We start from the raw sequence: 26387 nt of genomic DNA, 5'->3' as shown, positions 1-26387 counted from the left end.
CACCACGATGTCACTCCTAAGGACTATCCCCCTGATCCTTATCCATAGACACTCTACTTTGTCATTTCCAACCACTAGTTCTTCAACATCAAAACACTCTTTGATATAGAGAGCTATGCCACCACCCTTTCTTCCCTGTCTATCCCTTCTGAAGAGCTTGTAGCCATCAATCCCAGTATTCCAGTCATGGGAGAGGTCCCACCATGTTTCTGTAATAGCTACAAGGTCATAGTTAGCCTGCCTCACAATGGCTTCAAGCTCTTCTTGTTTATTGCCCATGCTGCGTGCATTGGTATAGATGCACTTCAGCTGAGATATCTGCCTCACCCCTTTTTCCAGCACAGCCTCCTTAGGCGCTTTACTGGAGAGCCCTGTTTTATCCCCTTCCCCCGTCACAGCTAGTTTAAAGCTCTCTCAATGAGTCCAGCTAGCTCCTGTGCTAGGATTCGTTTCCCCCTTTGGGATAGGTTTGTCCCATCAACAGATAACAGGCCAGGAGCCGAGTAAACTGTCCCATGGTCAAAAAACCCAAAGTGTCTATCTCTACACCAACCTCTCAGCCAGTTATTCATCACTTGTGTTTTCCTAGCCCATTCTGTGTCCTTCACCGCCCCAGAAGGTATGGAAGCAAACACCACTTGTGCTCCCACCCCTTGAACTAATCGCCCTAATCCCCTAAAATCTCTTTTCATAGTTCGCAGACTTCTCTGAGATATTTCATTGCAGTCTGCCTGAACTACTAGTAATGGGTAGTAGTCGGTGGGGCGAATCAAGTCCGGGAGTCTTCTAGTAATGTCCCTGATTCGAGCCCCAGGGAGACAGCACACTTCCCTGCGGTTTGGGTCTGGTCTGCAAATGGGGCCCTCAGTTCCCTTTAGAAGGGAGCCACCCACTACGATCACCTTCCTTTCTTTCTTAGTAGCAGCAGTCTCAATGCACGGAGGTGACTGCCTTGCCATTGGTGACCTCCTGCGGGAATCTTCCTGCACTTCACCCCTTATCACCTCTTCAACTTCCAAAGCTGCAAACCTATTGCTTAGGGGTATCTGGGGGCACTGGGGAGGCAGAGGGGGAGATCGCCCACGGCACCGAGTAGGGACTCTCTGCCAGCCCTCCCCATCCCTCAGATATCCCCCTTCTGCCCTACGGGGACAGGTCAGGGAGTCCACCACCAACTGTGGGGGATCTCCCTGGTACCTTTCTCTCTGGCACTCTAGGGAGTTACTCCACCAGTCAATCTCCCTCTCACAGTCCCTGATGGCCCTCAGTCTCTCAACCTCCTCCTTCAATTCAACCACCATGTTAAGCAGATCTTCCACCTGCTCACACCTTGCACAGGAGAACTGCTTAGCACCCTCATCTAGTAGTAGCAGGCTCTGACACTCCTTGCAACCAGAGACCTGTGTAGCCACACTTCTAGGCAGACCTTCTGTCTGGGTCGCCACAGCCTTCTTAAGGCAAGCCCTCTGTCTTGTAGAGACCATGACAGAAAAAAAATAAAAACAAAGAAGCGAAAAAAAAAATTGAGAGTAAATAAATAAATAATGGTTTATAATAATATATATATAGATATGAATTGTAATGTGATACTTCGCGGCCCTCCCTGAGCCCTTCAGGGATATACCCCTTCAGCCCTAATCAGCTGAGGAGTGTGGGTGAGGGCGCTGAAACCCTGGCAACGCCTATGCCTCGTTAACACCTACCTCGTTAACACCTGCGCCTCGTTAACGCTTCGTTAACCTCTCGCGAGAACAGCCGTTGGGACTGGCTGCTCTCACTCGGTTCCCGAGAGACTGGAACCTCCCGAAAACCCACCCTGTACCTCAATCAGCCACTGCAGCTCCGGCTGTGCCGACTCCAAAGCAGTTGATCACGAGGACTGACTGGTGTTGGTTGATGCTCGGCTCAACATGAGCCGGCAGTGTGCCCAGGTGGCCAAGAAGGCCAACAGCATCCTGGCCTGTATTAGAAATAGTGTAGCCAGCAGGAGCAGGGAGGTGATCATCCCCCTGTACTCAGCTCTGGTACGGCCGCACCTCGAGTACTGTGTTCAGTTTTGGGCCCCTCACTACAAGAAGGACATTGAGGCCCTGGAGCGTGTTCAGAGAAGGGCAACAAAACTGGTGAGGGGTCTGGAGCACAAGTCTTATGAGGAGCGGCTGAGGGAGCTGGGATTGTTCAGTCTGGAGAAGAGGAGGCTCAGAGGAGACCTTATTGCACTCTACCACTTCCTGAAGGGGGGTTGTGGTGAGGAGGGGGTAGGCCTCTTCTCCCTGATTAATAACTACAGGACGAGAGGGAATGGCCACAAGTTGCGCCGGGGAAGATTTAGATTAGACCTCAGGAAGCATTTCTTTTCTGAAAGAGTGGTCAGGCACTGGAATGGCCTGCCTAGGGAGGTGGTTGAGGCACCATCCCTAGCGCTGTTCAAGAAGCGTTTAGATGAGGTGCTAAAGGACTTAATTTAGTAGTTGGGTAGAGATAGTGATAGGAGGATGGTTGGACTAGATGATCTTATAGGTCCTTTCCAACCTTATGAACTTATGAACTTATGAACTTATGAACAATCACAGGAGTTGGAAGGGACCTCAAGAGATCAGAGTCCAACCCCCCTGCTAAAGCAGATAGCCTATAGTATGTCACACAGGTAGGTAGAACAGGTTTAGCAGATTAACGGGCTTTAACAGGAGCAAGTTGCTGTGACAAGAAACATTCCTGTTACGTTTGTGCTACATTTGTGCTCATAATGAAAGCAAACCTGCAGCTGTTTTTCACTAGTGTTATCCAGAAACAGTCCTCTCATAACTACCTTAATTACCCACAGCAATCTTTTGCCTCCTCATATACTCAGACATTTACACTAAATTGCTTTATTTTGCAAGTAAGGGTACATACTCAAGGACTTCTTGTTAGTTCTTATGTGCCTTTCCTTTGCTGCCATCTGCAACTTGCTGTTCTGATGTTGCTTTACTGACTACTAATGAGGTTAAGACGATGTCTGGCAGCTGCATGCAGCCACCTGCTTTATAGATCCTTCAGCTTTTTCAACTAAGATGCTGCCTAGCTGGGTAGTTTGAGCTCTGCAATTATCCATAGTTATTTTCATTTACTCCAAGTTAGTTTGTTTTATTTGACAGCTGCTGAACTACCTCAAATTTTCAACACCAAACTCTGTCAGAGATTCAGGTTAAGTAAGACTCATTTCTACCCTTCATTGTATTTCAAAGGTGGTTAAAGATGTGTTTCCGCACGTGACTGCAGTCATATGAACACATTCCAATGTTCTGCTTCAGGTCAATTTCTGACCACCTCAGCTTAAGTCCTGCCCCAAGAATCCATACTGCACTTTACTTCCTGACCAATAAGAATACATTCCATTCCACCTGCCCCATCCTTTTTTGGTTTGCATTTTCTTTATATTTTAAACTGATTACTAGGAATTTTTGAAGGTTTTGCTTGTATAATGAATACACACGTAGCACAGTATTTCACACATTTTATAGTTGTTTTCCCTCTGGGATTCACTACCAGCTAGAAAACCATTGCCACAGCTTTACCAGAACTTGTGTTCCTCCTATATTCCCTTCCACCTGCCCTTCTGGAGCTGAGGGCACTTCAACTTCTGGTACACAGCATCACATTTGCTAACATTCAGGGTAGCACAACAGATCAATTTCTCCCTTGCAACTTGCATCTCAACAACAAATAACAAAAATTAATTGTATCCCTAATGGTATTTACAAAGGTAAAAATATGAGGCAGTCATGATCTAGATGGAAGTACTTTATTAATGACTTAAAAATTACCTGTTTTTTTCCCCTTTTCCAATTTTAATGTAAAGGAAACATGAAGTCATCTGGCTTTAAGTTATTATTTTATCTATGCCAGTTAGGAACTCATTAAGCACTTAAGAATAAATGATGGTCAAACGAAAAGCATTTCTTAATATGCAACTATATTTGCTGCAGCAACCTCTGGGCAGCTTATTTAACAAAGTCAGACATGAACTGAGGCTGAGTTAATCACTTTAAAAGCAAACAGCTCTAAAGCTACTTCTGTTTGTTTCCAAAGTTCTACAGTCTCCAGCTGGAAGTTACTGGTTGCTGGTTACATCAGGTGCATTAACTCTACATCCACTTAATTCCACTTCTCTGATTTTACCAAGTTTTAAAATACCACTTCAGTAATGTACATTTAACAATCAGATTTTTTTTGCGCTACTTTTAAGAGAGACATTTTCATTTCACTGACAGATTGTGTATCAGCTAGTGGCTGCTTATTTTATAAAAACAGTACTGCCTGGTTTCACATACAGTAGATAACCCACATTCCTGCAGAGCAAGGAAATGCTCAAAGGCTGCACTGTAGTCAAGCATCTGAAATACTTAAAAGTAAAAAAAAATATCCTTACAAAATTGAAGCAATAATAAACATTTTATGTTTACAACACAGTTTCAAAAATAAGGAGCGGAAACATTTTTGCTTCACACTGATTCTTTGTTTTCCTGCTTTCTCATCTCTTCCTGTGTTTATGCCTTTGACTTTGTGTCATTCTTCTATCCTCTGTTTTCTTCTAGATAAAAATTTTATGAGCAGTTTAAAATACCAAAAACTGAAGCTACTGAAGCTGCCTAAGTGTAAATACACAGATGGTAATTCTACCCACCCCCCATTCCTGCCATCTCAGTTCTAACTACAGTCTGAAAGGGAACCCTCCTCACTTTCCCCAGGTTCACTTACAGCTGGATTTTTTTTTCCATCTATTTTACCATGTAGTCTTAAAGTCAGCATAAAGAAAGAATATGGAAACTCAACATGCAAGGATAAACCAAGGGTAGAACTGGCTTCAACAGCAGCAGCACACATTTAGGCTAATAAACTCAGTGAATTAGAGCCTAAGATTTGACTAATGAATACTTTAAATTGAGCTTGATTAAACTAATGTCTTTCTTCTCTACCGATCTTTGGCACACTGATCTTGCTGTCCCTGCTTGAGTAGGGGTTGGACCAGAAGGACCCAGAGGTCCCTGTCAACTTCAGCCATTCTATGATTCAAGAACAGACATTCTCAGTTGCAAACAATTTCTATTCCATCCTTCTGGTTGTTAGAATACCAAATTCAAATTTAAAAGATCTATATTTTCCAGTCCAGTCTTTACTAGATCCTTTAATAGGTTGGACACTATGTTAAACACCTTAAACCATGATTTGTGCCTAATAACATCAAGACACATACTATAAAAGTATTCTATATTCTCATGGACTTTTAACATCAAATTAGCTATGTTCCTCAGTGTGCTGAGAAACCACAAGCAAAATTTAATGCCAAAATACCCAGTCTATGAAGATATTAGAGAAATTATAATCTCACATAGGGGAGATATACTCCCAGCACACAACTTATAATCCTCACAATCATGGCTGTATGCTATCTGCAGTCAATAAAACATTCCCATCTATGGAAAATACGTTTCCATATCAGAGTGCCAAAAGAATTTATTTTCACTACAAAAATTCCTTGACATAACCTTACTTTGAAGACATACTACCTACCTTCAAAGTTTTAATCACTTTAAAGCATTTGGAAGTTTTGATGTAGTAAAGACAATCACAATGCAAGCAAATTTGGAAAGCGACTAAGTAGGTTTTAACCTGCCACTCAAGAGATCTGAACCATGTACAATTTCTAGATTGAACATCAAACGGTTTTTTAAGAATTTCTTGGCAGCCAACATGTAGGGATATCTCGCTTTAGGGGTTGAGCTTTAACTACTCAATTTAATGGGGAAGAACCGCACCACAAAATACCGTCTTTGCTCTGAGTAAAATCTTAAAAATATTAACTGTTTTCCAAAACTCACAAATATGAAGTTCTATATAGTATCACCATCAATTACATATTTAATGTAACTACAAGTCAATGACAACTAGCAATTTCTAGAAGGAATTAAGAAACTTTCATGTATCAAATTCCTCTGTAATAATAATATCAATCTGTTGACACTAATCTGTATCAAGGATTTCAATTGTTCTTGTGGTTTTGTTCCTGTTTTATATATTCCCACAATAAATAGTAATATAAAAGCTGCTAATAATTCTTATTTAAAGGGTATCCTCATAACTTAAAAAAACACCACCTACACTAACTGTGGTTAGGGCAAAATTCTTCAGCTGCCAAGAAAATATTTTTACAGCCAGGAATTATCTAAAGTTTTTCTAATATAAATCACCAGAAGAGGGAGTGTGGTTTGCCCAGTCCAGGCTTGACTAATTCATTTCCTATATCCGTAAAGACTCTCCAATCCACTAAAACACCAAACTTGACAGAAAACATTAGTCAAATTTCAATGACTCATTTAGAATTTTTAATCTAACCCAAATCTGGAAAATATCTCCCCCCAGCTCCAAATAAAATAATAATTCTTCTAGAAAGAAATATTCTGAAGTTACCTGTCTTCTGTTAATTTACATATTTTATTTTCTTATTTTTACAAAAAGTACTGGAACAAAAGCAAAAATGAATGTGGATATTTATTTCTCCTGACTGTAGAACCGTGCATGTTCATACCTTTTGCTACTGTGAAAGTAGCGAACTGGAAAAAAAGACTTGGGCAATTTCTTCAAGAACAGATTTTTTTTAAAGTAATTCTAATTCAAAGCCTATATCTATTCTTCTATTTGAGATATGTAAACAACACATTATAGCACATTTAGCGCAGCACAACAGATACATTTATCTGATATATGATTTCATCTTCATATTCTTCAAATTGATTAGCTATTCTCAGATGTTATTTTACCTGATGAGTAGTATACTGAAGACAGAAATGAAATGCGATTCAAAATATAATACAAATTCAAATACTATGGAAATACACATTAGATGCTCAGCTAACCATAATACTTTTCCAAGAAGCAATTTTTAAGTGAACAAAAAAAAAATCTAATTCCATAAATAAAGAAACAGCTTAACCTCAGGAAAATGTGAACTAAATACAAGTCAAATAATTTAGTTCTTGTAATAAACATCAGGATTAATTCTTTTTGCTTCAGGGTATATAATAACTAGTTATGACCTGGAAGTCACTTCCTGTATTACTTCAGAAAGATCACTTCAGCAGAGACAATCTCAGACAAGGCACAGCCTCAGAAAATCCAGACTGAGACAGCAGGCTGGATCTAGATACTTCACATTAAGGAGATTTACATATTCAAACGTTTTCATCTCTTTTTTCACTACTGACTGTAATGCAAAATGACTGCAGTAGAAGCAATGCTCACACTACTAACTCATGGGAAATCTGGCACTATGTACTCTGCATCACAGTCCTGAAGTCCCACTTTCTTATTTCACACCTCATGCGAAGCCCTTTGGAAAGGCACAGCAGTGATGCCATTTGTTACCAGCGCAGAACAGCTTCATGATTTTTTTGTACGGAAAAGCTTCAGCAACTTCCTGGTCTTGTGAGTCTTAAAGGAAATAAAAAAAAGAGTACTTCTTATGTTAAGGGTATGAAGAACAGCCCTAGAAACATAAGGCTGAGGACAGCACCGAGAAAGTAACCACCATGAATAAGAACTGCCACAAAAGCTAGACAGTAGCTCATGTTTTGGCCCATACAACAGCAGTGAGGAATAAGCTGCATAAACAAGACAGGGTAATAATTCACTTGCTTGAAGGCAAGACATATGAGTATACTCTATATATACTCTAAAACAACAGACTGAAATCCCAGAACTAAAATCAAGTTGGAACACAGGTGATTTGGAACGAACCCAAAGAAACAGAAGGTATAAACTAAACAGGATGGAAAATGCATCCAAACCAACAGGTTGCTGCTTGCAATCATTCCTGAAACAACAAAACCCACCTGCAGCCATCTCCAATCAACCTGGGATCAATTAAGACAGTAGCTTAGCTTTCGTGATTCAAGGATCAATTCAGATAAGTTATAAAAGTTGCAGTAGAACAAGGAAAAAGAATCACCAATGTGGTTGCTGATGTACTACAAATCCAAATCTGATGGTCTAAAGCACTGTGAGCCCACTTATTTGAAGATTAGCCACCATTATTCAGGAGTCTATATTATCTTGTTAAACACAGTATATTCAGGAATAACCATGGGGGGTTTTTGTGTTGACAGCACAGTTGTTTTTGAAAAGAAATACAAAAAACATCAAAATGTAATAACCCCTGGTAATCAGAAAAAAAAAGTCATCATTATCAGATTATCCTTCATGGATATTAAAACCATTTTGATTAAATGGAAATGAAACACTCCAAAAAAAGACTCCATCAAACCCAAACTCAAATAGTTGTATTCATACTTGCACGAATCAAGACATCAATTCTACTTATTTTGGGGACAGAGTAGCTGCCAATGTGAAACACTCAGTGTAGCCTCAGATGCCACAGTTTCACTGGCCCCTCTAGCCAGGACAGTATCAACACCCTGATGAAGGATGTTGATATACATGGAAGGCCAGATGAGTTTGCAATCAACCTCATTTTTTAAAACGTTAAATTAATTTCAGTAGGCAACAAACTAATGAGCTTTCAACTCCTTAAAGAGAGCTTCTCAGTAAGAGAAAAACATCTACTACTGCTCATCTGAACAAAGCATCATGATACACACTCTCACTCACTCCTCTCCCCAGGAGACCGAGTGCCTTGGAGTATCTAGTACCAGATATCCACAGGATCACGTGGAAGTTTCAACAAGAACAATACACTTGGCAAGTACATGAACAGAACTCCGGATGGCAAGCCCTGAAGATCTCAAGCTCATGCACGCAGAAATGCTCCATGAGTCATATCATGACGTTACTTTTTGAGAATCTCATCTTTATCCATAACAATAGCTATGTAACAAATGCATCCATTCTCAGAAAAGAACAAATTCTACAGCAGGAACAATCCACTCTAGATGTCTCTTGGGTACAAACATAGATACATTCTTGAAAAGAAGCATTTCTTATGTTTACAGTATATAAAGGAATCTGTAGTCCTCTAATCCTCAAAGAGAAGCCTAGCAACTGTGCCTGCCCTTCTGCACTGGGTAATGAGTTCTTACCTGTAGATCATATTAACACTATTAATAATCCAATTAATTCTTGTCGCACACAACACAGTTGAGAATGATTCCTCAACCTCCACAGGAATCTGTTCAGTCATTGCTAGCCACTTTTAGAAACAGCAAGAAGGTTATTAATAGGTAGTTGAACCTAAAAACCTCTGAACATAAGAAGGAACATCTTTTGGCATTGAAAATACAAAGCATGGCCATGTTTTTTTGGGAAAGGGAGAAAATTATAGCACTAAAACGATTTAGGAAAGTCAAGGTCCGTATGATCTTGATAATGGAGGCTAAGGATATAATCATTCACATCAGTCACTTCAGTCCTGCCATCTGTAGTTATGCCTTGTGTGCTGAATTCTCATCAACATTCCGACTTCCACTCAGGTCAATCTGCCAACACATCCTATCGACAGGGGTTAAAAAGATCTGCTGTGGAATGATCCCCAAAAATCTCTCAGGGAGGACACTGGATTGGATCACTCATTAACGGTTAAGAAAGCCAATTCTAATTATTTGTCCACCAAACAGCCCTAGTAATGAATTGGTCACAGAGGGGTTCTATATCCATGCAACAAGAACCCTCCACCTATGCTTAAAACATAAAACTGATGGGTGGTAGACAATCATATGCATGTGCAGGGGCAGTAGGGAGGTAAACAGACAAAACAACTTACAAGTCATCTAGCATGGACCTGTTAGCTAGCTGCAATTGATATTGTCTGGTTGTAAATTTTGATAACGTTTGGGCTAGATGAAAGTGACATGTTCTGATCTTCTAATTAACAAAGAGTCTCAATACCAGTGAGGATTATAGATTATAGATTTTGCAGGTAGACTACTTACATTAAGAAAAATAGGAGCTTGTGAGTCCAGAAAAAAAGAGTGTGAAGATCCTGGGAAGTTAGGGATGACACTTGAGATTAAAGGATGCATGGAGATGAATGCTGAGGGGCATGCTCTGGGACCACACCTTGTAATGCCTGAGACTGTAAGCAACTACAAAACAGGTGCTGACATGAGTTTCTACATGATCCTCCTCACAGATCAGTGATCTCAACTACCTTGCAAACTGTCTCCCACTAACTGGATGTGGGCTTTTCACATCTCAGAGTTCTGAAAACACTTATGTAACATTCAAGTTGACTGTCCTTGGCATGAGGCACTTGAGTGTCCTCTCAGTTCACAAAAATGCATTTATTGCTACGATAAAACAGGCAGAACTGAAAAAGCATTGCAGTACATACAATGATCTGGTTTTGACAACACAGAAGGGAATTTTTCACTATGTGATAACCAGCTAGAAACACAGAGCAACAGCAAACAAAACAAGAACAAAACTTCACATTTGAAAAGAATAAAAGAATTTCAGAACAAAACAAGGAGCAACTGTGAGAAGCCATGACCCACAGGTCACATACTGTTTATTAAAATACAAAGCTGAAAGGTCAAGCTCTGAATCATTCATTCAAACTTGGAATCTGTCAGGTTTTAAGGAAGCTCTCACTGATCTGAAGTTAGCAGAACATCTAACAGATTCAGAAGGTACATACACTTAAAATGAATGTCAGTCCTGAGGCCAAGCAACAATATTAGAGATTCTGAAAGACAGATGAACCATTCACCTCTACTAACCATTCACTGAGCTAAAGGAAAAAAGGTTGCTGATACCACTGGAAGATCAGCAATTGTTATCAGCACTGGAGAAGACTCTACAAAGTCACAGCCTGGACTGAAGGACTATGAACTGTTATTGGCCATGCATGACCAAACAAACGTGTAATGAGTATTGACCGTAATAAGAATGGTACAATATCACAATATCACTATTCTTCCTCCTGAACATCTCAGCCTGTCTGGTGTAAAAGGCTAGTTTCTGAAAATTTAAGATTTGTACTGAGTCCCAGTCGCACTTTAGAAGAAAATGGACAAACAAAATTCACAGCGAGTGAGCTAAGGATCTATGTTAAATTTAAACATCTTGCCTCACTGTGTAAATGCACTGAAGAAATGGCCTCAGCTGAATTTTACCCACATCTAGAAATACAGCTAATACAGTAAACCCTTACCAATCTTTCCAATGATTAGTAGGATAAAAATCTCAGAGCGGTGTGATTTTTTGATGCACATAAAAAGGAAAAGTGCCAAAGTATCTCTAGATCCTGTCAGATACGTGAAAGACAGTTACACATCTATTTAAGGTCCCGGAAAGATTAAAAAAATAAAAAGGAAATAAAATTCCTAGGAAAAAGATTTAGGTTTTCTTACATTTGCAAACAATCAATTGTCCTCAACTATAGAAAAACATAAAATATTCTGTTAATTTGTAACCTAATTCTTCCAAGGGGATTATTTCAAGTGAAACTTGCATTTTTTTTCTAGCTACCTCAGCACTCTGTCAGTGCCTGATCAGCAACGGTGATACTTCATATGGACAAAAAAAGAAAAGATTATCTTGCAGTAGAAAGTAGTTTTCAGCCAGTTAATCTCCATGACTTTTTGCTGAACTGTCTCACCTGAGCTCTAACCTGTATGTGACTCTTCAATGAAGATGACAACACACTTTTTATATCCTTTAATCTCCTGCAAGAAGAATCAGTGAGATCCACTGTCCTTCAGAATGCACGTGAAGAAGTTCCAATTTCTGCATTGCTCTTGCTACAAATGACAGGTTTTCAATTTACTGTTACTGTTCAAAAACCTGATAAAATCTGTCAAATTTCATTAGGTATTTCATGAGTTCTTGTTGTCTCAGATAAGTTAGCACAATGCATGATTAAGAACATATGGAGTTTAGAAGTTCATTACAGAAAAAAGTAACCTCATTTACTACACAGTATCACCTTTTACAAGTAGGTGCAAAATTAAAAACAATTCTCTAAAAATACTGCCAGATTCATTCAATTTTTTTCAACACCATGCAGTAAAATGAAGTAAAACAAAACTCTGAATTGAATCTGCAATAAAAGAATTCATAATATTAAACAATAAGAGGTGATGACATCAGTCAGCACATCAGTGGGAGTATTGGAACAAGACAGACAAGATTTTGGCTTAGATCTTTTCTAAGAAAAGATATTTTACATACATACTTGCAATTTATGAGTAGCATTTCTCAATCAGTATGAAATAAAATTAAGAAGCAGTGCATCATTAAAGAAAGTTCCAAATAAATCACATCTTACCTGAGTTACTCCACTGGGAGGAACCTTGTATGACTGCAGCTTCTGCTTCAATAGATCAGGATCGCTGTGACGGAATGGGCACCCTGACAGCAAAACAAGCAAGCTCACAAACAAGGCTGTTTACATCCTGTGCTACAGGATATAGCACAGTAACACATTCAAGAGAACAACTAAACTGCTCCTAATTGTATATTAGTAAGCTGTTAGACAAGTTAATTGTCCACATCTGCATTTTTTTTTTTATTTTTTATTTTTTTAATAATTACTGCGTGGTTAGCAGGGCATTAAAGGCTCAAAAGTCGCATGAAATATCCACATACAAACAGGCCATAGTTGTCACTCACTGACAGGAGATTTAGGTAGTACCTTACTAACAGTGATAGCACTGGAACATTTAATAGCTGTGAAAAACCACAGACAGGTAGTAAAGGAATCCACTGATGTTTAAAGTGTAGTCCTTTGAGAAAATATTACTTTTTTAAAAGTTCCAGCACTTTGAATAAGGTTTGCTGTTCTTGTGTCCCAGAATTAATCTTGGGAGAAAACGGAAGGAAACAACCTTCAGAACTGTGCAGGGGGGTGGTGGTATCACTGCCCCAGGATGTTTTCAAGAAAAGGGTAAGCACGGCACTGAGGGACATGGTTTAGCTGGCATGGTGGTGATGGGTTGATGATTGGTCTAGATGATGTTAGTGGTCTTCCCAATCTTAACAATTTTACGACGGCATGACCTGGCACTAGAGTTACAACAGTGAGGCTGGTGCACATTTTTCCTGCTTAGTCACACAGGGGTAGGAGGTTTTAAAGTAATGCAGCAAACGTAGGAACTTCTGTTCAATCTAATTCATATCTCAGAGTCCCTATAATTGCTCATCTTTTATATAATCTATATATGTGAAGACTCATTTACTGTCACACAACACACAGAAAGCTAGAAGCATCAAGAGTGATCTAAAAATAGTACTACAAGACCACTGTAAACTTAAAATTAAAAAAAAATAGGATTGAGTGACAGACACTAAAAAAAGTCCCACAGATAATTTGACAATGGAAAACATACTCTGAAATGAGAATTTCAAGAAGGCCAAAACATATTTTTTGTTTGAGGAAGGAAACAAGTTTCATAAAACTGATTTTGCAAATTAATTTAGTGTAAAAGAAAGCTCAGATACTACGCATGCTATATAATCACTATTATGACTTCTGTTGGCATTACACACCATTGCAAAACAAATTGCTTAAATATTTCCTTATAATATTGAAAAACCATTGTACACTCAGCTTTTATTAGGTTCCCCTTTGCAGTATCTATGTTGCCTGAGTTACATATATGTAAGCCATGACTTCCACAGTGATAACTTCAACACAGTCCCTACTAGATACATACATCACTACATTTTACTACAATTAGAAATGAAGAATATAGAAGAGCCCTGAATGTCCTAAAGTTCTGAAAACCAAATGAGTTAACAGTAGAATAAGTTTACCATGTTGGAAGCACAGCTTGAAAGGAATGGAACTTTATGTTTTTACACTCAGTGTGGAAAGAAGTGTAGGAAAGTAAGAACTAAAGTCAAGTACAAAATTGAACTTTACTTACTGAATGATATTAGTCAAGAAAGTGTGAACACAAGAAGAGTAACAGAAAACAGCAGTAACTACCTTAATAAGTTAAAATTAATTTAAAAACTAACTTCCACTGGAAAAAAATGCAATCTATTTGGATCTTTTCTTTTTCCAGGGGCTTCAGACATTTTTGAACCTGTTTATTTCAGGAACTCACCATGATAATCCCCTTGACTTGGTGGATTGGACATGATAATCTTCATGCAGCTGTACGGGGTATAGTCAGTTCTCTTTCCTTCTTTCCCATAGTTGTGACGAATGCTGTAAGCATATCCTTTGTCAAACTAAACAGAAACAAAAAATATACATATTCTTATATACCAAGTCAGTCATTATCCTTCTCTACTCTACAAACAAATATTGGATTATGAAGTAAATCTTCCAAATCTATTCAAATTTAGAAAAACTGAATTGCTCACTGGTAGCTTTGATTTTTATATTATATGGACTTGTACGTGTCTGTACTTATGTTTTACACACAGAATAAGAGAACTAAGAATTAAGATCTCTTAAGTTGATAAAATAATCACTAAACTTAAGGTTATTTAAATATCAAAACTGTGAACTGCATGATATTAGTAGATAGAGAAGATATGGTGAAGATATGGAGAAGATGCTTTAAGTATTTCATAAACGTCCACATTATCACATTATCAGTAAATATATATATATGTATAGAGAGAGAGACTTCTTTACTGAGGCTCGCATTTTTGTACTCCTAAAGCATAACAGTTCTCCTACACCTTGTTTCAGCCCTGAAATTCAATTTACCTTAGTCTAAAGTTGAGTGGATTTGCTTGAAAATTGTAAAATCTTAGCTAATCTCTTTTGTCTAACAGTAGACCGTCAACTCCTACCAACTCCCCCAATAAAATTTAGAAACCAACACAGGCACAAACATTTACCTTAGCAAGTAAGTACACTGCTATAAATATATCATTTTAGCTAAGTCCTGTGAATAACATTCAGTGACTTCAGTTCATGTCATTTTACATGTGGCCATTCAAGCACACAACTGCTTACATCCACAAGTTCAAAATTACCCCCATTTGTACACACAAAATTAATTGTCCACTAAATAATTCAGAATATTCATACAACTGTGAAATATACTGTCCTGATAAGATTCATACAAAATAAAACAGAAGTATGCTTTTCCCAATCTAACATTTGAATGGACTTGACAAAGTTTAATTATGTATAACTGAAAACCTATAATATGCAAATATATAAAATGTTGAAATAAATCTTTGAAAATAAACACAGAAACACACGTTGCACCTGTTTCTGGATGGATAAAAAAGGAACTTCTTTATCAATAGGCTGTCATATTCAAGTTAATTGTGTTTTCCAGCACAGCCAAGGCAGGATAGTTTATCCTTGTGTGCTTGCTACATCCTATGTAGTAAACTCTATTAAGAAGGGGGGAAAAAATACACTTTTTTGCTTGCAGTGCAGGGTTGGGTTTACCAAGAGCAGTTGAATAAAGCAGAAGACCATACAAGGATCTTCCTTCAGAAGGGGCATGTAAAAGAGGTATCCCTCCCTTAGGGATGCAAGCAGCAGCTGTTGGCTGAGGGCTGCTGCAGCAGAAGCTGCAAAATCTAAATACAGCCTTCACATCTGTCAGCTTTAGAAAAGCCTAATACAGCAAAAGTCAGTAGTTCTCTGCACTACAGCAACAGATAGGGCTATAATGGTGAAACTCTGATATTAGTGCATACTATATTTACATACATACAGACGCCACTGTGTATCACTTCAGCATGGAACTTAACCAGGAGCTAGAAAATGGTAGATCTACTCTGCAAAACTGCCCCCAAAAGTGCAAACATCAAACACAAAGTTGTACGTACTTTAATTCATAATGTCTGTGGATCCATTATGCTGTGTTTGAAGTCTGTGACCACACAGTCACATATTTTTTCATCCAGAAATTCTGGAACATTTCCTCCTTCTTCACAAAACAATGGATATATGCACATTTCGTTTGCTTAATGAAGGATATTTGTGTAAGCAAGTCAAAGTAGACAGCTCTTTATAAGGGAAAATCAAATCTTGACTACTTCAGGATGCATTGCTTAGTTTGCCAGAAAATTAACATAGCTGTCTAACAGTGCTGTATACTAAAATCCTGACCTATACCTTTTGTATCACTTACATCAATGCCCACAGAAACTACTTTTACTACCTGTCATGGTTTTACGCGGAGATGGAGCTGTTACAGTAAATAGAAACAGATGTAGAGTAACACAACACAGCCTTCAGACAAGTTGGGTATTTTCACACTGCTTTCTTATAGACCTCTTTGGACCTTTTGAAGCCATTTCCAAGCAGTTTCACCTAGATGTTCTCTGGGCCAAGTTTACTTATTTTTCTTTCTCTTTTAAGACTACAGTAGAACTGTATTCTGACCTAAAATGTATAGAAATAGAAATAGCTGCTGCACATGAACCTAAAATTCTAAGGTACCAGAAGACTTTGCATCATCTACATACTTGGGTGAGAATCCCTTAAATTGCACTGAACAGAGAAGCCTTAAGGATTAAAAAGCAGAAATAACATTATAAACCTGATTTTACTCTAGGATTATAATACTTCAATACATTGGAAATACTATGGAACAGAGGAAGTCCGACACCAATACTGTACTACCCAACCCACATTTACTACACTGCACTTTAGAATTTGAGCAAAAATGCCCCAGTGCTCCTCACCTGTCCCTGTTGAAATCCAGACTCCACACTGCAGAGCCATCACACCTGAGTGGTACAAATCAACATGCACAGTTACATGGTTCACCAAGAGCTCATGTCCTTTTGATTCTGTTTCTAATCATTGATCACGGAAACAAATTCTTAGCTGCACTAATATCCAGCAGGCTGTGCAATACCCCATGATGGAAAGAAATCATGAATAGAGGAATTTCATTTCAGAAAATGCAACCTGAGGAACAGCCCTCTGCATACTGGGGTATGAACTCAATGATCAGAGAAGCTGTTACACTAGAACATGTATAAAGAAGAATCGCCCTCAGAAGCAATTGTTTTTTATTCATATACATCCACCACAGCATGCATTAGCACCAGTTGGAAGTTACTGCCAAAGCTTCAATATAACAGCAGTCCTAAGGGAACATCCTTACGTTACTGAGCAACTACATACACTAGACCAACTACTGCTTGTAATATTTTAGAACAGTGACTTTCTGCAACTTTTAACAATATGGTCTCAATGACCTAAACAGTTTTTCCTCTGTTTAGCTCTCAGAGCTTTCTAAAATCTGACAGGCATTTGTAATTTATGCCCAAGTTTAGGGTTGATGGGTCATGGCTTTAAAGAGAGAGAAAGGGATCAAGAAATAGGTCTCATTTAAGCAATGAACCACTCAACCAAAAGCCAAGAAGCTGAGCTAAAAATTACCTTCCATCAAGTTTGTTTCTTTAACACTGGCATATGCAAATCTTAACATCTGTGAGATTTTAATTTCATAAGAGTTAAAGTTGCCTGATCTCTAACTTGTTCCCAGATCACGAACATTTCTAAAGACTTATCTTTCCTCTGGACATAGCTACAGAATGAACATGATGTCTGTTCTGAGATACTCTGCAGAACATAAGTAGGCAGTTTTTCAGATTACAGTGTTCCAGACAAGTATTTACCGAAATGTTATTTTCAATAGAGCTTGATCACATAAATATGAGATCTTTGGGTATGTTATGATAATGTACATAATACGGACTATATAGCGAGTATATATTTTTCCTTGGAGAAAATCTTTCTCTGAGCAAGGCAGAGAAGGATGGGTCACGTGCGCCCAGTAATTATCAGTTAGGTACAACTGAAGACAACTTCAAAGAACAGAACAATTACAGACAACATTTGCAAGGCATTCTAGCCATTGCAGAATAAGTATCATGTTATTCTGTTATTTGCCATTCTGCTACAAGGAACAGATCAGAGACATCAGCTAAAACTGAGCTGAAAAATTCTAAGAAGTTGTGTGGCAGCCATTGCAGACCAATTTACATTTAAGTAAAAAAAAAAACAAAAAAAAAAAAAAAAAAAAAACCTCTTTTCTTATCAGTTTCAGGTATTTCCAAACCCTATGAAGAGAGAAGTGCTCTGCCCTGGTGGTGGCTTCATCTACCACAAAGAAATCAGAAAAAGTTTCATCAATTAAATTCCCTGTATAGTATCCACAAGTGTAAACTGCATGGCTCCTGAAGTAGTTTTTGATCTACCCCAGACCACTCATGCAAAAGTACAGCCAGGTAGGCTTTCTAATGGCAAACTTAGCTTCCTTTAATATAAGTTAGGCAAACTATTTTTAAAACACTCCAAGATTATTTGTGTAATTCAATCAGAAATATCAAAATTTGCTACAGATGTAATTTAATTGGGATGAAAGTAATTACGGACACTTTCAGCTCATGAAAGGAGAAAGGCAGTAGAAGAGTATAGTCGGGAGGGCAAAGGGGAAAAAGGAAGTAGAATGAGTTGTCAAAAGTGATCAGTGCTTTTCAGTGGTCTCTGTCAATCATCCTTGTGTCTGTAGTTCGCAGCAGGAACACTTTGTTTCCACTGTACTTATCTAACCTGTTTCCATGGTCAGCAGGTTCCTGGCAAGTCTTCCCTTCATTAGTAAGGATTCACTGGGATCCTTCTTCCTAACACCAGAAGGGAACAGGAAGAAGGCACCACCTACTAGTCCTGTCCTTCCCCTACCTCCCTGAACAGCAATGCTCCTTTGAGATGTCTGTGATCTCAAAATACCCAGCTCAGTTTGGAGTTATTGGGATGCTATTGATAAAGCTCTCAATTTTTATTTACTCTTCCATAAAAACATAAAATAAGCATCTAGAACAAGAGATGCTGTTCAGCTGTGGGGGGGGGAACCACACACTTCCAGTATTCCACAATTTACAAGCATATCAATGTCATTCCCTGACTTTCTCATTGCTGTGTTTTCAAGGCATTTCTTGCATTTCAATATTCAGAGAGTTCAGGTGATGTAATTTCTAAGTGTCTCTTTCAAGACAAGGTAAGTAAATTAACAGCACTATCAATTTGATCAGGAGTGGTAGTCAGAGAATAACAGTATCCAACACACGTAACAGAGAACACAGAAAGCATTACTGCTAAAAGAGATGTAAGAGTGTTAACAGATTGCAAAGCAGACAGCAATTTGGCACGTAGTACAATAACAAGGACTAAGGAAGTTAAACAGAAATAGAATAGTAACTGACTTTGTGTGCATCTATAGGAATAGGATTCAGCTCTATACATCTAAATTCAGACATCTCCCATTACTGTCAATGGAGGTCAATGTAATCAGAGGAGTCTGGGGAGCAATTTAATTTGCCCTAACTGAGGCACCAAGAAGCTCATTAAATAAATCATTATCTAGACACTATTGACTGTATTGGCTAGAGCCCTATTGATCATAACAGCAGCTTGGGATCCAAGAATAAAGAATATGTATACCAAGGAGAAATTAGATTCAGTAAGCTTGTATCAGAATTGCAAAAAATCCATATTTGCACACATACCACTGCAGCAGCGATTGCATGCTTTAGGAAGAGAAGGATAAATATTGGCCAGGACATCCTGCAAAGTCTGCAAAGTAAATTCCTACTGCTCTATCTATACTCTAAACAACAAAGCTATCATGTGTTGGTTTTTTTTAGTTTTACTTAACCACAGTAAACATCTAATGCATTTGGACCAGTACAGCTCAGGGGTCCTTTATATAATATACTGTAACCTGGACGAGCACGTACAATAAAAACTTATAAAGGAACAAAATAGGGAAGAAAACAGATTAATTTCTCAGAGAAATATCAGCATGGAGTCATGCTATTAGTATGTGAAGAATCCTGAAATATGTCCAAATAGATTTTGTTTTTAAACAGGCGATAAGATTTGCAATAAAATGCAGGAATGGGAAACGAGGCCTAGATTGCACTCTGACAGAGGGAATATTTGTACTAGCCTGTCATAACATTTCAAAGCTATGGATGAGAAGATGTAGAGATCCAGGGTGGGAACATCAGAAGAGAAACTCATCGAGATAAGCTGAGGAAAACCTGACTCTGCTATTTCAGTCAATGAAAATTGACAGGTCCTCCTACAATGTTCAACCACAAGACCAGAAATGCATATGGAAGGCACAAGGTACAGCCATCAGCTCTGGAAGAAGAGCACCTTTGATGGTGTGGGTTGCAACTGACCTCTGCTACAGTACTCCCAGTTTCAAACATATCTGCAGGAGACGAATGAATCCAAGGAAGCCTGGCTCACTACTTGATGTTACATTTCAGCTTAACACACCTGCCACAGAGTTGAAATATCTGAGCATACTTAGCACAGAAGTTGAAGCTCTCTATCTACGCGACATATCCAGAGAGGAACATCTTCAAATCTCAGACTCACAGAATCACTAAGGTTGGAAAAACCACTAAGCTCATTCAGCCCAACCTTCAGCCCACACCTGTGATAGCTCTAGACCATATTCTTAATTTTACATATTTCCTAAATACATAACTTCTAAAGCACAGACTAAGTTTCTGCACACAGTCTGAACTACACAAACAATAAAAGTTTTCTTCCCTTTTAAAATCATCTACCTTGCACAGAAAGCAAGCTCTCCAGCTTGAAAAAATATTACTGAATTACTTCATTAAACTATTACTGCATGCATTCCCTTGCAAGTATTCTTACAGTACAGCAATGGAGTCCTTTATATAGCTATGATCTTTCTATACTGCACATTAGGAATCCTTTATCTATCTATACTCTGATCAGAATGATGTCTGAAGACAACTTCAGCATTGTGTAACACACGTAAGAAGCAACATGAAATTGGGGAAAAAAAAGCATGCCCTCTTCAATGATCATGAGTTTGAGTGGCAAGGTCCTGCTACTATTGAGTAAAAACAATTGTGCCCCAGAAAAGCACTCCTCATTCATTAGAAGTCTATGACTAACTCAGTAAGTAATACAGAGCATCGTCAAGTCCAAGATAATCAATTTTACCCTGAGTCTCAGATTTGCTGAAGAAGCAGCAGCAAAAGAGATTCAGTGATTTGGGTTGGAGAATATGCCTTCATATCAGCATCTGATACCCTTTTTTTTCTTTGCCACAGTCGTAAAAAAGAAAAAAAAAGACCAAAATGTTTGCAGTTACTGAGATGTGGTTAAATCTCTTAGATGATGACGATGGTGTCAGAACAGAAAGACATCAGCTGCCCAAACTAGTAATGTTCTAAGGTAGCAGCAAATCCCTTCCCAGCTCACCAAGAAGAGCTGACTAATGAATATGTTTCCTCAGATACATAAACTTTATGCCTACTCTTGAAACACGCAGGCTTATCTTTTTTATATTGTCATAAAAGAATGAGAAAAACAAGGGATTTAAAGATTTGCTATTTGCTCAAGAGTGCTAGCATCCTCCCTATAAAAACTGCTGTAAAAAACACGTCTTCCTTTACTAGCAGTACAGCAGAAGACAAAATCACATTTTAAGATGATGATCAAAGGAAATTGAAGTGCTAAAAAACACAGATATTAGTTCTTACTGTCATAATAAGCAAAACTGCTTACATACAGTATAAAAGGGTACTTATATCTTAACAGTGTACTCCAGTTAAGACTTATTTGAACACTCCCGACTTCATGTAACAGCTCCTTCTACATTCACTGAAGTAATATACATCTGATTTCTTAGTGTCTGCTGCAAGGGTCTAAAAATGAATACAATTTCAGGGAAAAAAGTCTGGTACCAAAACACAGGAAGGACAACTCAACTACCGTAACTCAACTAAAACACAATATTTTTAAACAAAGCTATTTCCTCACTGGTACTGACCCAGTTCTCATGACACAAACCCAACTTCAATAAGAATAATTATCAGAAAAATAATTGAATTTGAAAAGAATTTGGACTTGCTAAAAATCACTAGATTCTGTTCCCCATGTACAGCAGGGTACATCTGTATAAGAGTTATTAAGGAAGGACAAAGGGAACACGAAAGAAACAGAGCATTCAATACAAAATCAGTATTCACTTTCTTTCAAGAAGCAGAAACCACTCTAGTGTTGAAATATTAAAATCTGATCACAGTAATTCAACTTTTTCAGATCAATAAAGTAAATTTCTGAAACCTGAAGCGTTCATAGCACAGGTTAGATATAAAAAAAATGTATTTATTCAAGAGATTAAATGCATTTTGAAAGACATGAGGCACAACGCTAAATAAATTCTGAAAGTAAAAATACTTTATTTATATTTAAATCTATGTGGTAAATCAGTAGATTGCCCATTTGATACAACATACAGCTTTTCTGGATGACTGAATATGAAAGATAGCCACAATTTGCTGGTTGAATATAGACATATGGAGTACAACAGATAGATGTTACAGGAATTACATGGACCTTATCAAAAGAGAAGACAGTAGATAATTCCGGATCTTTGGAAGTTAGTTCATAAGACTACAGCAAATCTGAACATTTAATAAAATAATTTAAAAATATTATTTCAAACAATTTTATCAATGTTATTTGGTTTCTCTACCAAAAACACCGTTTTCCTGTTCAAAAAACATAGGACACAACTGATAGGGACCAGGCATGTCATTCATTGTGGATGTTAATAAAAAGATAAGATTGAGCAGATTTTCATCTCAAAAAACATTTACTTCTTTCTCAGAATTTGGGGTAAACAACCAAAAATGTTATATAGCAGGTATTTTTCAACAGATGGCTATAAAGAGAAAGCTGTATTGTTAGGAAGATATCAAGACAGCCTGCTAAAGCACATACTGCCAAAGAACATACTGATACTCAGATACTTCACAGTCATAGAACATAAAGTTGGCAGCCAGATAAACAAATCTAGTACTTTTCCTAAAATATCACTGATGTACCTACCACCCTGCTGTTGCTGTAACAGTCAACGAAACAAACATCTTCTACCAAGTACAGTCTTCCTACAGTGGTATTAAAGTCTATAGTCTCTTGAGTTTTGAAAGAAAGCAAGTGAGAAATGCAGCAACTCTATGGAGGATTTTATGCTTTTTAGTGTATCATCATCAGTCACGGTCTCTTTGAATACCTATGAATCAAAAACATGCTGAAAAATAACATTTTTATACCATCCCCATTTCATTTAAAAAAATCTATTCTAAGATTTTTCACATATTACATGATAGGAAACTTATTATTTTAAATTCTAATGTTTATTGACTTTTATTTAACAACGTATCTGTAAGAAAAATACTGCCTTATAAAAAATGTTAAAACGTGGAATGACAAGTAATGAAACAGATTCTTGTCAATATTCAGTTGGCTTAGGGTACACCAATGTGCTGATTTGTAATGGAAGGCCTGAATAAAGACAGTTTCAGAAGGAAATGCACAGAAGCCTGATTGAGTTTAATATGCATCCACATTTGCTACAGGGCATAATTAAAACTACATCTCTCTCTCAGTCTACATAATTACGTCCCAAAGACACTTTCTCTTTAGTATCCTTAACTTTGCTGTTAATCCAGGAAACGCCTCATGTTTAAGAGGTCATACAATACTGTTTTTAAAGTAAAACACATACTTCAACAGAAAGAGTTCAAAAATAAAACAAAAGGTTCCTGTTAGCTTTCATTCATTTTAGTACGCAGAATCCCAAATAGGTAGCAGGTAAAATAAAATTTTAATGCACCCTTCAAGGAAACAATATCAAGTGAGGTTGCAGCTTATTCCCCTGACAAGGGTACAAGGAATTGACACAACTTCTACTACTGTGAAAAAGAAAACTGAACACAGCTAATTTTGGAAACGCCATTAATTATACCAAAATAATCATTTATTCATTGGAAAGAACAGACCCCTTACCAGTGAGTATTTCATCTGCAAACATGCATGATACTCAAGCTAACCAGTTCAATTAAATAGCACAACATTATGCACCACTTACTATCTATTACTATTCTTACCTGAACTTTAAAAGCCTCTGAACACAGTTAAAGTACGTGCATTTTTAACATAAACTTTATGTTGAAGGTTAACTACTATTTCAGTGATGATTACATACACTGTGCAGTGGCAGAAATGGTGAAAGATTTATTACTTTCATCTTGCCTCGCTGAAGTGATAAGACTTTCCTACCATGCATCACAAAGAAGCAATAGAGGGCTTAAACATCTAGTCTTACATTCACATCTAATTTCACATCAACTGACTTCTAATGTCAACTGGAGCTAGGATGTACTACTTCAAATCGCTTAATTAGCAGAATTTACATTTCATACAGTCAGGAAGGATAAGATTCCTTACTAAGTCTTAGAAGAATTTGCAAGAAGTTGCTCACATGGCTTCTTAGAATAGAGCAAAAGCAAGCCTTAGTCCACTCCCCTCCAAATTCCATTACAGATCTCTTTCCTGCTGCTTTCCTCAATAGATATGCAGAGCAAACTGAAGAAATAAAATCATGTAGACTAGCATGTCAGAAATATGCAGACAATACTCAGAGTGTTTCAAAATGCTGAACTGCTCCACAAGAGAGAATGGAGAATGCTAGAAAGTAGAATCACAGAACCATAGAATCATTCAGGTTGGAAAAGACCTCAAAGATCACAGAGACCAACCACGACCTAACCGTACTACCTAACAACCCTCTGCTAAATCATGTCCCTGAGACATACATAATGAATACAAGACAGAGAGAACAAAAATCCCCATTACTAAAACAACTTTAGACAAAAATAATACATAACTGCAGGATTCCTGCACATATTTCACATATTCACTGTGATACACTTATTGACAAAAAATAACCACATTTCAACAGCAACTGAAATACTGTATTCTGTTGAATACATTCAACAGAAGATACTATGATTCTTTGGGACTAAATTCCATGACCAGACAGCAGTTTCATAAGAATATCCTAGCTTCAGTCATCAAGATTTTCAATTTCTTGTGTGAAACTTTTGATTTTTATTAGAAAATTATCAAAGACAAAAGAATACATTCCTTTTCCAGCTACAACAAAAGTTGTAAAAGTTGTGCTAATTCAGCTTGATTCAGATGCAACAACAGTAATCCATCCACTTGTGGCTTCAAGACATGCTTTAAATTCTCATGTCTAGCTGTATATGTTTTGACTGTTAAACAAATTCACTCAATACCTCTATTGTTTATTGTTTATTATGAAAAAAAACAGACTCCTGAATTTTTCAGCTTAGATTCCTTCAGTTGTCTTCAGCAACCATACCTTCAAGAACAGGGAAATTCCATTCGGACAATGCTCTTTATAACATCAAGTCTTCAATTTATATGCAGAAAAGGTATTAAAGTAATTTATATGATAGGAGATCTCTTGATAGATTCAATGTCATGAAGCTGATTTCTGGATAGTAACTCAACTAGGGATTTCAGATTGGGCATTTTTCTTTTGATACGTATCAATGCTGCAATGACTGTTCAGCAACTAACAACAGGTATCCTGCTCTATTCACTTCTGTTTTGCAGAAGTACACTGATTGCATAGACCTAGCTCTTCAGAAGAATGATACAGAATGCTATGATAGATTAAAAAAACAAAGTAAAGAACACAGGAACAGTGAAATCCAGAGATCCTTCTCTTTAGCCTTTAGGGTTGAAATTTAAATCAGTTTTTTTAAACTCTGATACGTTTTGTTCTCCTTAGACGTGCTTTTAAATAAAAGATTTAATGCAAATTCAATACTGCATCTGGGGATTCAAATAAGACATTTAAATGAAAATACATTTTCATGTTTCTTCCGATTATTAAATCATTTAGCCTGCTATTAAAGCAGCTTCAAGAGCTATCTTTGTTTGTAGAACATAAAAAGCATTTGAAAACATATAAAAATATTTTTACCTCCTTTGTGTTCAACTATACAATGTAAGCAGGGCCATTCAACATATAATAGTGTTAATAATGTCATAATAATGTTATAATAGTGTCAATAATGTCATTTTTGCCGATACAGATAAAAATGATTCACCCCAAATCTTTATATTCACATGCTCTCTCCCACTACATCCCTAACAATGAGAGAGGAATACATGTAGTGGTTATACTGAAGCCAACTTCTGCAGCCAATAGTGGAAGTCTGTGGGAGCTTAATACAAAAGTATGATTTATCAAAGAGCCTGACTATCCAGTCCTCCAATAACCAATGAAAGCAAGGACGCTTAGCTATAATATCAATAGTTTGTTATCATGATGTTCTACTCTACCATTTTCCACAGATTTCAGGGGGATAATGTTTTATAGGTAATATATGCAACACATATGTTCTGGTTTTGTTATTCTAGAAGACAGTAATGATTTCCTTAAAGTTTTATAGTAGCTTTTACACATCTCTGGAGAATTCAAGCCTAGCCATCTGCTTGCATTACAGTACTGCTGATGTACTGATGGAAAAGATCAAATTTTAATCTGTATGGAGGAATTTCAATTAGATTTATA

The 26387-nt window shown here is 37.5% G+C and overlaps 1 protein-coding gene across 1 annotated transcript in view; it reads right to left on the bottom strand.

Annotated features, from left to right (window-relative positions):
- PRIM2 (DNA primase subunit 2) overlaps positions 1-26387 on the bottom strand; it is an 85828-nt gene that overhangs the window by 11927 nt on the left and 47514 nt on the right. Inside the window, exons 10-11 of the mRNA XM_065731147.1 lie at positions 14046-14172; positions 12263-12345 (exon numbers count right to left, since the gene is read on the bottom strand). Of these exons, the coding sequence (XP_065587219.1) occupies positions 12263-12345; positions 14046-14172 (210 nt within the window). The remainder of the gene's footprint in view (positions 1-12262; positions 12346-14045; positions 14173-26387) is intronic.

The sequence above is a fragment of the Cyrtonyx montezumae genome, unplaced genomic scaffold (genome assembly GCF_038088225.1).
Source record: "Cyrtonyx montezumae isolate F1298 unplaced genomic scaffold, pur_monq_1.0 scaffold_13, whole genome shotgun sequence".
Lineage (NCBI taxonomy): Eukaryota > Metazoa > Chordata > Aves > Galliformes > Odontophoridae > Cyrtonyx > Cyrtonyx montezumae.
The sequence above is the reverse complement of the archived record's forward strand: the minus strand, read 5'-3'. Positions and strand labels throughout refer to the sequence as shown.